Consider the following 13,740-nt stretch of genomic DNA (forward strand, 5'->3'; position numbering starts at 1 on the left):
CTATCTGATGGTAATTTCTCATCATAGCTTTTAAATATTGGTACTTTAATTGGAATCTTAACGGAGAATTTAAAGGGATAAACCATCAATTACCAGAAATTTTTATGTGCTTCTATTTGGGTTCATGTTGTGTGTTGACCGTAAGAGAAAACGAGAAATCATCATCACGAGAAATTTGGCTTATGACGAGTAATATGTTATCCACATGGCCAATAAAGATCCCCGAACCCATTGGAGTAGCTGATAGAGCAAACTCCGACACTTCTTCAAATAACAGTACTCAGTATTGTTGTGTTCCGGTCTGAAGGGTGAGTGAGCCAGTGTAACTACAGGCACAATGGACATAACATCTTAGTTCCAAAGGTTGGTGGCACATTGACGATGTAAGGAATAGTTAATTTTTCTTCCAGTGTCATTGTCTATGGGCGATGGTGACAACTTACCATCAGGTGGCCCATGCTCGTCTGCCAATCTATTCCATAAAAAAAAACTTCCTTTTAAACATAAAATTAGTTCGAACAACGGACTAATTTTCTTTTCAAAAATTGTGTTACATACAACTGGAACACACATATGACCATTGTATTGTTTAACGATATTACGATACAATAGTCACTGTCGTTTATGCAAATGGAAATAAATGTATTGTTACGTTTGTAATGTTTTACTTTCAAACTAATCAATGCTACACAATCGTTTAATTAATTAACATTATAAATAGTTTGTCCTAAAGCTAATTTTAGGTATTACTTAAAAATAATCTTGTATTATACAAAATTTTTGGAGAACATCAACTCACTTCACGTGAAATTAAATCTTGTTTCTCTCAAGCATTTTAATCGCAAAATCTTCGTAGACAAATGATACACACTGTGTTTAATTGGTTTTATCTACATCTACATTACATCCAGTACTATTAACAGTGTTCACAATGTTCTTCTCTTTTCTAGTCCCATAACTTCTGAAGTAGAATTTCATGAAGAGGAAGAAGAATGAGCTTATACTGGACAAGCAAAAGTAGTGGAAAATTGAAGGAATAGGACACGGTGACAGCTTCTGCTGGTAGTGCAGGTTCAAGAGCACTAAGATAAATTGGATCTGTTAAAAGAAATAAGCGTAGTCAATTATTATTATTCACTGCGCCAATTAATCTTCTTTGTATTTTCTTAATAGTATATATTTTTGAAATAATCGAGTAAGTGATTCAATTAAAATTGAATAATATTATTATGATGATCTGAACATTTGCTTAGATTAATTGGTAGTATAAATCTACGCAAAAGTAATTATCACTGTATACATGATTATAATGTTTATCTTACTAAAATTTTAACAAAAAGAAAATCCGACTTCAAACAAAACACTATTTTAAAACAAATGAATATGTTAACATTTTTATTTATTTTTTGATTTTAAGTGAAGCTGATGTTGACTAACTAATTTTTTTATATGGATAGACTAAGCGTTCCGTTTATATGAGTCAGAAACTACTTCGAGGACAATTTCAAAGGAAACTTGCGAATATAGCAAAAATAGACTTTCGAAAATGCGGATTTAATACCTCACGCGGCGTAAACTACAAGGATCCCGCGAAAGAGCTGTAATCGAACTCAAAAAAAATCTTTGAAAAAGACCAACTATATTTTGGACATCATATGACATCACATCACATACACAAAATTTGATTAAAGATAGTAAGAAATTCTGCCCCATATCGCACCCTAACTGCGAGCCGTATAGGAGTTCCATCACTACATAGTATAAAACAAAGTCGCTTTCTCTGTCCCTATATCTTTAAATCTACGCAACGGATTTTGATGCGACTTTTTTTTAAAAGATAGTGTGATTCAAGGGGAAGGTTTGTGTATATAATACATGAACAATATAGTAAAGAAACACTGATAATTTTAGAAGTTTGCGATGTGATGTCGTAAATAAACAAATTCTGTAGTATATTTAGTATCAGTATTGCACCCGTGCGAAGCCGGGGTCGGTAGCTAGTTGATTATAATATTCGACTATGATAATTACATAAACATAACCACATTACGGAAGGTGACTCAAATATCCAAATAACCTATAAATAAAAGATTCGACTGAGTATCGCTAACGTGCTCCTCAGAATTGTTCCGTTCCCTTCCGTTCCGTTACTTTGTCATGGATCCTGTGCTCAGAACCTTACCAAACTTTCACCAAATTACCCTTGAAGTATATACTTTATAATAAAAAAAGAATTATCAAAATTGGTTAACGTGATTTTCAGTGATTCACCTATTTGTCGCGCGTATACATAATGCAAATTTAAGACTTATGTCGTTTTCATATGGACACCATCATCGGAAAAAAAAAAAAAAAAAAAAAATGGGACCCCACGGGAAGCACTACCTTTCAAACAAAAAAAAAATTATCAAAATCGGTCCGCCCAGTGAAAAGTTATGAGGTAACAAACATAAAAAAAAAATACAGACGAATTGATAACCTCCTCCTTTTGGAAGTCGGTTGAAAACTATATAATTATATTAATTTTAATGATTACTATTTCATGTCAACTAGCATTATTTGTTTATATTATTTCATTCAATCAATTTAATTCAATGTTTGAGGGATTAAAGACTCGAAAAGAGAGTAAAATGAAGAAAGAAAATGATAATACTTTAAATTAGCCGTTTTAGTAACATTATTAAGGAACATAAATTTCATGTTTATTTATAATCCTGAATAACAATAATAAATGTAAACGTAGGACTTATTGTGGTCAGATTTAATTAATTTATGTATTATTTAATCAACTTACCAATTGAACTTTGGTCAAATGTTTCTTCCACCACACAAACTTTGCGTACTTTGGTCCTAAAGACGATAATCCATAGTATGCATACATTAATACATGGACGAAACTATTAATAAGTCCCACAACAACAAAATGGTCTGAAGGATGGTACATGAGATGGAACCATGTCCAAGTAACCATCAGAGTGTGATGTAAGACGTGGAGGAAAGTCACTTGATTATCCTTCTTACGGAGAACAAAAAATACAGTATCTAGAAGATCTATATGTTTTGCTATGAAATAGGGCCAGATTTCTGTAATAACCTGAAAATGATTTATAGCATATTTGTAATGTGTAGTTTTAGCTTCAATATATTCACAGGCGCATTTTTTTTATAGTAATAATACTCACTGCTTTCAAATCGTCAGCTTTCGGGCATCTTGTTGTTATAACACCATGATTTAATATGTATCTGGTATACTTTAAAGAAAAAAAATATTATAGCCAATTGTTACAAAAATAATAAACATTCACATTTACAACTATATTAATACTCACTAGGAATACTGCATATGCCGAAAATGCTACTTGAAAAGCATTATATAAAAGTAGTAGTTGTTTCAACTGATACGGCGATCTATTTTTCATGAAATATGGCAGTAATTTTAGAACTAGAACTAGATAAGATGCTATTACAAGGGCCAGTCCGACTGAAGTCTCACCAAATGACCATGTTGGAACTAATACTGAAATAAATAAATTTAAAATTTATATTTTAATTAAGGTAACAAACATTATTTTGTGATCATTATTAAGCTCGGTTCAGGATTTCTATAACATTTTTTCAACTTGAACAATTGTCGTATATTTGATGGTTAGGACGTCATTCAAGCCCGTCTGGGTAGATCCCACCCACACATCATAAAAAATACCACCTAATAAATAAAATGATATTATTTTGATATCATTTGAAGGACAAATGAGCCAAATACAAGGGCATACTCCAAACACATATATATATAATCATCACACATCTTCCAAAGTCTGGAGTGCATTAGCAATATTAAGAATCATTAATATTTCGTATTGTTGTTGTTGTTGTGTTAGTTTTCTTTTACTTATATTTCATTATAAACCGATTATGTTCGTAAATTAAGCACATTGTTTTTTTAATGAATACAATAGGTGATTTCTGAGATGGCTTTATAAAATCGCTGTAGACAACTTAAGAGTTTAAGTGATATCATATTTATTAATTTTTTTTTCTTCATTATTTTTATTTGATTAATGTACTTACATGATTCATTGTCATCACTTTCTATAAAACGTTCTTCTAATCTCGTAGCCATTGCTAATAATCTTAAAATAATTTAAAAAAAAAACAAATTGACGAATATTAACGTGTTCGTTCAAAAGTCTTTCCTAAACTAAGCTCATGTTAAGGTAAGTCAGGGAACCTTATAACTTGGGCTGTAATGTCACTAAAAAGACATGCAAATGCAAAGAATTATAAAAGAATCGGTTTGACAAAAGATATTTAACCTTTATCCCTAATAATAAGAACTACTTTTGTAAAATTTCTTTTCGATTTAGTAAATCTCGTATTAAATGCATGTATAACACAAATCACTTTGTATTCAAATTAGTATTTCTATTTAGCTCATGCTGATCAATAGATGTATGTTTGTATGTTCAACAGAATTTCTAGATTATTATTTTATATTTTTTACAAAAATATCAAGCTTCAATTTTTATGTGTGTGTAACTTTATTCTTTAAGCACATTACAAAGAAACAGTATTATTGTAATGTAATTAAAATGTAAAGGTTTTTATAAGGAAAGCTGGAAATCATAAGTGATCAATCTATGAAATATAATATAAAGTTTAATAAATATTAATTACTTTTGCACTCCTTTCAGGAATACTCTACTGGCTCATCCTTAAAACGTATACAAGGCGACACAAAATACTGTTAAGCTGTAGAATGACTGATAAATTTAAGGTACCCAGCCAAATCAGAGAATATATTATAGTTCTACTGCCGGCTAGATCGAAATATTTTAGATGGTACGGCTATTCTATTCATTAATTAAGGTTTACTTAAATTTGCTTCATTTAATGTTTAATCTCCTCAATTTTATGTAGTGAAAATTATATAAAGATTACTTCACAGTTGATTCTTATTAAAATTAAAAAAAAAGTATAAATAAACAAAAGCCGCAAAAAGCGACTTAATTTATAATTTTATAAGTTATTTATGAGTGAAATTTAGGTTTTCAGGTGTGTAATGCATATTTACATATATTAACTTTAATTTAAGAACGTTAGTCATCATTGTTGATTTGAAATTATTACTATTTTTCCTAACAGTTTTTACTTAGTAAAGTCACGTGCGCATATTTTGCTATTAATGTTTAACAGGCGTTTTAATATAACGTGTAATTTACGAAGAAGCTAATTTCTGAGAATGATATAATAGAGTCACAATTTTTTCGTGTTAATCAATCGAGATAATCTAGTATATTGTACGTGAAATCTTTGAAAGTTTTGTATTTTTACTCGGTAAGGTGTCAATGGGGCAAAAGGATATGTTTTAACCATTCATAACACCTACAGTCACATATATTATTTATAGATATTATATATTATTATAGGCTCTGGGTACCACCATCCACCTTTCAACCCAAAGCGTCGACCTCATGCAGAGTATATTGTTGATACGACAACTGTCAGGAAGATTTATCGCTAAACTTCGCGAAATTAGATCTGCCATGAGATCTGATGTCTTACTAAGCTTCTTGATTTGCAGCTGTTTCTTAAACCATTTTAAGGTATTCGACAAGACAACCGTGACCGCTCGATATCTGTGTAAGTCAAGAGGCATATTGTTGATCGAAGAGTGAAGTATGAATCCGTACATATATTAAGGACAAGGAACAGTTTTATACAGTAAGACATTCGATACAATCTTTATAATTATATTATTTATACATATAATAAAATTTGAGTGGCTGTTTGTAATATTAAAATAGCCATTTACATATACCAAAATAACATTTTTTACAATTTTTGTATGTAGTCTGTCTGTTTGTTTCGGCTAATCTCTGGACATTCACTGGCAGGTAACTGATATAATAAGGAGTAACTTTTTTCACAACTTTTTTTTTGTCAAATTCAAACCCGTGCAAGGGCACAGCGATATATATAAATAGTTTACGTACATATATATATATATATATATATATATATATGTAAGATATCATAGTTTATTCTAGTCAACTTAATTTTATATTCAGCGGGTCATTTTCCAACAGTTGAAGTACTTAGTAAATATGGAAGAATAGTTTTCGCCCCCGGCTTCACTCGCGTTTAAGGGTGTTTATTGTCATGTGTTAGGCAAAAATGTCCTTTCTGGGAGTTCAAGTTTGCGGGATACCAAATTTCATCAAGTTCGATTCAGCGGATTGGTTAAGCGTAATAGACAGACAGAGAGACAGAGATTTTCACATTTATAACATTTATTAACAGATAAGTACAAAAAATGACATTAAGAAAAAACTATAGTAATTATCAATAGAAAAATCAACAAACTTATCGATTATAAATTTAAAAAAAAATAACTTATGTGATAACTTGCACTTAATAAAATGAAAATTGAAGAATCGCATTTGGTAACGTCTACAAATCGGTGTAACAAGTTGTGACATCAGACGCTGCACTTTGTGTCAATCCGCCCGTGTTCTACACGATTGCTTAAGATTTTGTTTCCATTGTATGGATTTATCGATTCTATTCATTGACTAGTTCTAAATTAATGGAGTACGATTTTAGTTTGTTATATAAATAACTTAATATTACATCTCGGTTTAATTTAATCTAAACGTTCTTTTCAGGTTAAAGAAAAAATTAATTTTAATTTTTGTTATTTATTATTTTGTTTCAAAACAAACAAAAAGCGTTATTATCATTTTTGATATACAAAAAAAAATTATAAAAAAAATACGAGACCTAGGGTAGGTCTCGTATTTTTTTTTTATATATTTTTATTCTCGTATTAAATAGCCCTTTTTTACTCCATGCATATGTATGTATACACTTCAATTTTTGTCTTTTTGTCTGTTTGTTCCGGCTAATCTCTGGAATGGCTGGATCGATTTTGACGGGCCTTTCACTGGCAGACAACTGATATAATAAGAAGTAACATAGGCTACAATATTTATTTTTTTGTTAAAGTCAAACGCGTAAAAGGTCACGGACACGGCTAGTTCTCAATATAAATCACATAGACTAAGATTGTTTGACGTCAATCAAACGCAATGGAAACAAACTCTTACTCTTGCAAACACGACAAAAAATAAGTGTGACTATTGATCCAAGATACATTGTGTCACACGCTGTTGAATGATCTCGAAAAACTTGCGAGTGAATGATAAGCGAATGGATAAGTATATGATGATTATTTATTATTCATTAATTATGTAAATTCGAAATAAACTATATTAGTGTATTTATCAATGTTTTTATGATGTATAAGGTCGTTCTTAACTTTTATTCGTATATATTTAGTAATCAATCTCATACGATGCAATTTTTTTTAAATGTAAATAAATAACGAAACTGATATCAGTCCGTTTATAATATTCGTTCTACTGTCGTCTGTGGTTTAAATATAATAATAATAAATATATGAAATGAATGGTTATACTTATTTCTCCATATCGCACATACAATTGTTTCGAACCATTATTTTTCTTAAGAAGTAAAGCATAAAATTATCTTATTCATTATACGAGTGATTAATAAAATCTAATCTAAATAGTTTCACGATTGATGAAATTGCTAATTTTGGACTATCGCCAACCATAGTTATATATCTAACCCATTAGACACCGGCATCACATTTTTGTATCTCTTCTGAGAGCAGATATGTTTATCATAGATTAATGAAATCCATAATATTAATATACTGTACTTTCCTTTACAATTTATTTTTTTATTTAAAATACTTTATTGCACAACACATTACACGACAGTTAATGGTAATAAAGAAATTAAAAAAAAAAAAAAATGGTGCGCAAAGGCTGCTTATCGCTTAAAGCGATCTCTCACAGACAACCTTTGGTGATAGGAGCTTGAGACAAAAACAGAAGAGTGTAGATAGAAAGAGGAGATAATAATTACAATGTAAGTATACTAATATTATAATAACAACAACAACAACAACAACAGCCTGTAAATTCCCACTGCTGGGCTAAAGGCCTCCTCTCCGTTTGAGGAGAAGGTTTTGGAACATATTCCACCACGCTGTTCCAATGTGGGTTGGTGGAATACACATGTGGCAGAATTTCAATGAAATTTGTCACATGCAGGTTTCCTCACGATGTTTTCCTTCACCGCTGAGCACGAGATGAATTATAAAGACAAATTAAGCACATGAATCAGCGGTGCCTGCCTGGGTTTGAACCCGCAATCATCGGTTAAAATGTACGCGTTCTAACCACTAGGCCATCTTCACTCTTAATTATAATATTATAATAAACTACACACAATTACATCCAAATAAATAATATAATATATAATACTCATATAATAACATAATATATATATATATATATATCAAAATATATACATAATTATAAACTACATATCATTTCATACCTACATACATTCTTGGCATATGGACAGATAATAGTTTTTCAAGCGATGTTTAGACGGGCAAGGATTTCAAGTGCCGAATATCATCGGGTAGTGTAGTAGTATCATTCCAAAGTTTGACGGTTTTCATAGTAAAAGAGTTACTGTAAGTTTGTGTCCGGCTGTAGGGTGTTACAAGTGTTTTTTCTTAAGATTCATATTTTGCAAGTACAAAACGATGAACGAAACGATTACATTATTTATTATTCTCCAATCACAAATTATAATTGATACAATTTATTGGTTACAATCTTTATTTGCAAACTTATAAAATACATAGATAATATACTTAAGATCAGTTTCACTTTAATATTAAGCTCTTCCAACGTCCAATGTTCTCTTAACTAAAATATAGAAAGAACTGAACTCACTACTCAGTATCCATCGATCATACGAAAGATCGCTGTAGGTGTCGCTACTTGTCAAAACAAGCTAGCCAACTTCGTAGCAAACATATTTCCATAGTAAATCCAATGGTGACAACATCCTACATTTTAGTGGGGGGATCTACTAATTAGCCATGAGTTTCTAAAAGTTGTGTTTGTCACTCCGTTGTCCGTCAATGTGGTTCATTGGATTTAAGTATGAAACGCCAATGCCTCCATTTGACCTTCCGTAAAATACATTTTTAAAGCCTTTTTTTAATTAATCTACTGTAACATAATAAAAACTTTTTGTTAAGCTGAACAATTGATTTGTTTGTGAATAACATAAACATAAGAATATACAGATTATATATAAACTTGTTTTTTTTTTATGATAATAATTGTATCGTTAATTCTTTGCACTTTCGAAGTCGTCGTCCCGTCAATCATGGACCTGACGTGAACGTAGATTTAAATGGTAACGCGATCAAAGATATCACAAACAGCATAAGTTAAAGATTTTATTCTCATAAATTATTCCATGTACAATCATTCGTATTGGTACTTATGTAAAAATATTCTTTAAAAACTATAGCTAGTGTTGTAAGGCTTATTTTATATTCACTATGGAATTCTTGGAAAAACTTCGATATGATTATATGTTTTACGAAATTATATATTATTAGCTGTGTTCCTGACATTTCGCGAGATTTTCCAGTACCTAATATTCAGAATATAAAAACACTAGTTGTTAAGATATACACCGGTAGAATTCAGCCACAAATCGTTGGAAGCCGTATACAAATATTTACTATCTGTAAAACACAATCCAAAATCTTTTCTGCTTTAAAGACTAAATAGGCGATGTTTATGGAACACTTAATATATATCAAACATTTTTTTTAAATAAAATAAAATACCAAAATTAAAAATAATTCTGTACATTACCTAAGTAATAAAAACTTTGTTGTTAATCTGCAACAAAAAAATTGGAAATGAAGATATGTACGAGTATAGAAATCCTGTGTCAAATAGGTACCATTATCTTATAATATCAATGTGTATTGTTATACTTATTACTGAAACATATATTTTCATGTCTGATACATACAAACATTTATTGAATTACATGTCTATATATAATTAATAAATAATTCTTAAGACATTTAATAAAAAGTGCAATCTTTAAAATTCAATTTTCTACATGTCATGTTTCGTAACTCAATGTTTTATTGATATAAACTTAGAAATGAAATATCAATGAGTATCTTACTCAATTGCCTCTAGACGTCGAGTAGGCAGAGGACGAGATGGCCCAGTGGTTAGATCGCGTGCATCTTAACCTATGATTGCGGGTTCAAACCCAGGCAAGCACCGCTGATTCATGTGCTTAATTTGTCTTTATAATTCATCTCGTGCTCAGCGGTGAAGGAAAACATCGTGAGGAAACCTGCATGTGACAAATTTCATAGAAATTCTGCCACATGTGTATTCCACCAACCGGCATTGAAACAGCGTGGTGGATGTTCCAAAACCTTCTCCTCAAAGGGAGAAGAGGCCTTTTAGCCCAGCAGTGGGAATTTACAGGCTGTTGTTGTTGTTGTTCTTTTTGTCGAGTAGGCTGAGGATAATATAGCTTTTGAATACAGTAAAGCTAAGTTTAGTTGTAACTTGTTTTATGATAAAATTGATGTATAAGTCTTCATATATATAATAAGGAGAAATGATCTTTGTAAGTACTAGTAGTCCCCTAATAGTCGAAATTTAACCTTAGTTCACCGTGAATAGGCTAGAAAGTACACTTGTGAGAGTTCTTTGTATTTTTTTTTACACTTTGAACATATTAATTGTCCAATTATTACACCAAATAAAAAACTACAAAAAAGTAGTATAACGCATTTTTTATGTGATAGGTTGACGGACAGACAAATGGTCAACTGATGTTTAGTGGTCACCACCAACCACACACATTGGTGCCATTCAATTTTAACCATTCCTTATATAATCCACATCCTCAAACGTTATATCGCTTGTGTCTGTAGCTGCACTGGCCGTCTCACCAACTAACCGGACCACAAAAATATTGAGTATTGCTGTAGGATGGCAGAATACTTGATGATGGGTTGTTCCTACACAGGCGGCTTCTTTTTTTTTGGTACAAGTACATAATTGTAAAGACCATACAACATTTTGATGCCTATGCCAGCTGGTTGGGGAAAAGAAACAGTTAAAATGAATTTAATACAATATTAATAATAATAATAATATGCATTTATTTCAGATTATTAATCTATATACAAATAAAAACAATTACAAACAAAACAATTAAAATTTTAATTCGTGATACATTTAAATAATTTAGAAATAATTTAAAACTAACCAATAAAAAATGACAAAACAAATTTACGGTTTCCGGTGAGACCCCCGTTCTAAAAAAGATGTTTAGTAGAGGGAGCTTTAGACATATGTAAATATTATCTACACTTCTTCCAAACAACTGGTGTATGAGAACTAGAGAAAATTACATAAGTTCTTTTTCACAAGGTTTTTGCCTCCTATATCTTCTTATGAATGTCTTTTAATGTACTACTGTGGTGACAAGACTGATTGGTGTGTGGATGATGCGTAAAAGTCGAGAATTGCGCGTCTTTATTTCGATTCGTTGTAAGATGGTACAGATTTCTGCAGACTTGTCTTTTTTTATATCATTGATTCAGGCCTAAGAGCAAATAATCCACCCCTATCACCTCCTAACGTATATACGTCGGATAACCAATAACCCTGTATACATTAAATAAATTACAAGAGACATAACCTAATGTCGAAGTGAAACTTCTTCATAATAACAATAATAAATGAGATAGAATAAAGTTCCATCATCAAATCATAGTAAATACTATTATTCTCATAAGAAAATATTTACATATTAATAGTTAATTAAATAATTATAACATAATAGCCGCGTGGACCATTCCGTTATGATTTTTTTTTTTTTGTAAACAGTTCTAAATTCTATTTTTAAATAAGTTTTGTTATTTCGTAATTAGGCACATACTTTAAAATCATTAACACTAATGATTGTCCTAGTTTCATATGACGAAGTTTCGACACGTTTTTTTTTTATACAATTATAAAGTCATCATCAATGTGAACTTAAAATTAGATTCGTTAACATTTGAAATACAATTTATTACTTCTTTAAAAAAAACAATTTTGACATATCGGTACATCATTCCAATTTCAAATTGTTATTACTTTGACAGATCTGAATGTTGCAGAATTAGATTTATCATTTAAATTAATATGTACATAAATGTCTGTGTGTTTGTGAGTTTCTTATGCATGTCAATAATACATAAATGGCAATTAAGATTTTTCGATTTAATATAAAGAAGTATCATAATGAAAAAGTATCACATCCATAGAAGTTAAAAAGTAGAATATATAGGAGCCTGCCATTCAACAACAAGACTTCGATTTAATATGTATAATCTTCACGAAACGTATATCTGTCGGTTGTGATTTCACAGCGAAACTATTGAACCGATTTTGATGAAATTTGTTATAAAGCAACCTTGACGCTTTAATATCTACCAATCTTAAACGCGAACGAAACGGCGGGCAACAAATAGTAAGTACATATTTCTCTAGCTTTACGTGTCATTCTTGAACACATGATATTTATAGTATTCGTTCCAACGCAACATCTTGTATCATACACATAGCAAGGTCATAATTGAATTAAGCAAGCCTTTTCAAGAATTTCTTTTGTATGCAGTATGTCTTCATGTAATTCATTATACAATAGTAAATTGAAATTGTCAAGATAATACTAGGATTTCGTACGAAATTCGGACTCGTTTGCAATTATTCACGCTATGTTTGGATGGAAGTTACAAAGGTTAAATCAAATTGAATATGATAAATGATAAAATTAAATCTTCGCTTTTTAGATTTCCTGATAATAATAGGCTATTTGACTGGTTTTTTTACCTATTTTACATTGCTTAGTAGAGGTAAAGGAACCTAGTAAAAGTTGATTTTTTTATTCCTAGTGCATATTTGCCGAAAAATATCATATTAAAAACTCTATATTTAAACAGCGCGCGAAACGCTAATTGGACAATATGGAACTGCAATGGGGTCGGTGACATCACTTGCCTGTATTTTAATCCGTGTTACACATAGCAGGCAATCAAGATTAACAAGCAAGTGACTTCATCATAAGCCCGACCAATGAGAAGCGTTTCGTCACGTGACAAACTTTTAAAACATTGCATTTTTATTAATGGATTATGTTTGCTTGGTAATATGTTCTTTCTTGGTGGTAGGGCTTTGTGCAAGCCCGTCTGCGTAGGTAACACCCACTCGTCAGATATTCTACCACCAAAAACAGTACTTAGCATAGTTGTGTTCCGGTTTGAAGGGTGAGTGAGCCAGTGTTACTACAGGCACAAGGGACATAACATCATAGTTACCAATGTTGGTGGCGCATTGGCGATGTAAGAAATGGTAAATATTTCTGACTGCGCTAATATCAATGGGGGGTGGTGACCGCTTACCAATAGATTCCCCACATGCTCGTCCGCAAAAAAGAACATAATTCATCTCGTGTTGGTAAAGGATAATATTGCGAGAAACTATATGTCTTATATAATTTATTAACATAAGAATTTATAACATTAAATGCTTAAATATATACAAATATTAGCTAAAACTAGTTACTGTATAAATCTTGACCGCGTGGAAAAGTGGCAAGAATGCTAGCAGCATTTCCCCGTTGAATCGCAATTCCGATCCTCTGGGCAAAAAACGAACCAGCCCTCCTGTCACCAGTGGAGGCAATGAGGCGAGGTGTTATACTTTTGATTAAGCTTTTTGCACCACTACTCCAAGAGCCAAGTGTTTC

The 13,740-nt window shown here is 31.1% G+C and overlaps 1 protein-coding gene across 1 annotated transcript; it reads right to left on the reverse strand.

Annotated features, from left to right (window-relative positions):
- Positions 1 to 876: 876 nt before the first annotated feature.
- On the reverse strand, positions 877 to 4,120 carry LOC124530493 (elongation of very long chain fatty acids protein 7-like). The gene is made up of 5 exons (XM_047104678.1): positions 4,069 to 4,120; positions 3,330 to 3,517; positions 3,183 to 3,251; positions 2,795 to 3,094; positions 877 to 1,098 (listed from the first exon to the last, which is right to left on the reverse strand). Exons 1-5 carry the CDS (start codon positions 4,118 to 4,120, stop codon positions 877 to 879), a joined length of 831 nt encoding a protein of 276 aa, XP_046960634.1.
- Positions 4,121 to 13,740: the final 9,620 nt, after the last annotated feature.

This window comes from Vanessa cardui, chromosome 6 (assembly GCF_905220365.1).
Source record: "Vanessa cardui chromosome 6, ilVanCard2.1, whole genome shotgun sequence".
In the NCBI taxonomy this organism is placed as follows: domain Eukaryota; kingdom Metazoa; phylum Arthropoda; class Insecta; order Lepidoptera; family Nymphalidae; genus Vanessa; species Vanessa cardui.

Coding starts and splice junctions, on each gene's coding strand:
- LOC124530493 (XM_047104678.1), bottom strand. CDS start 4,120: ATGGCTACGAGATTAGAAGAACGTTTTATAGAAAGTGATGACAATGAA. Junction 3,252..3,329: donor CGGCATATGCAGTATTCCTA/GTGAGTATTAAT, acceptor TTTTCTTTAAAG/TATACCAGATACATATTAAA. Junction 1,099..2,794: donor ATTTGACCAAAGTTCAATTG/GTAAGTTGATTA, acceptor TTCTTTTAACAG/ATCCAATTTATCTTAGTGCT.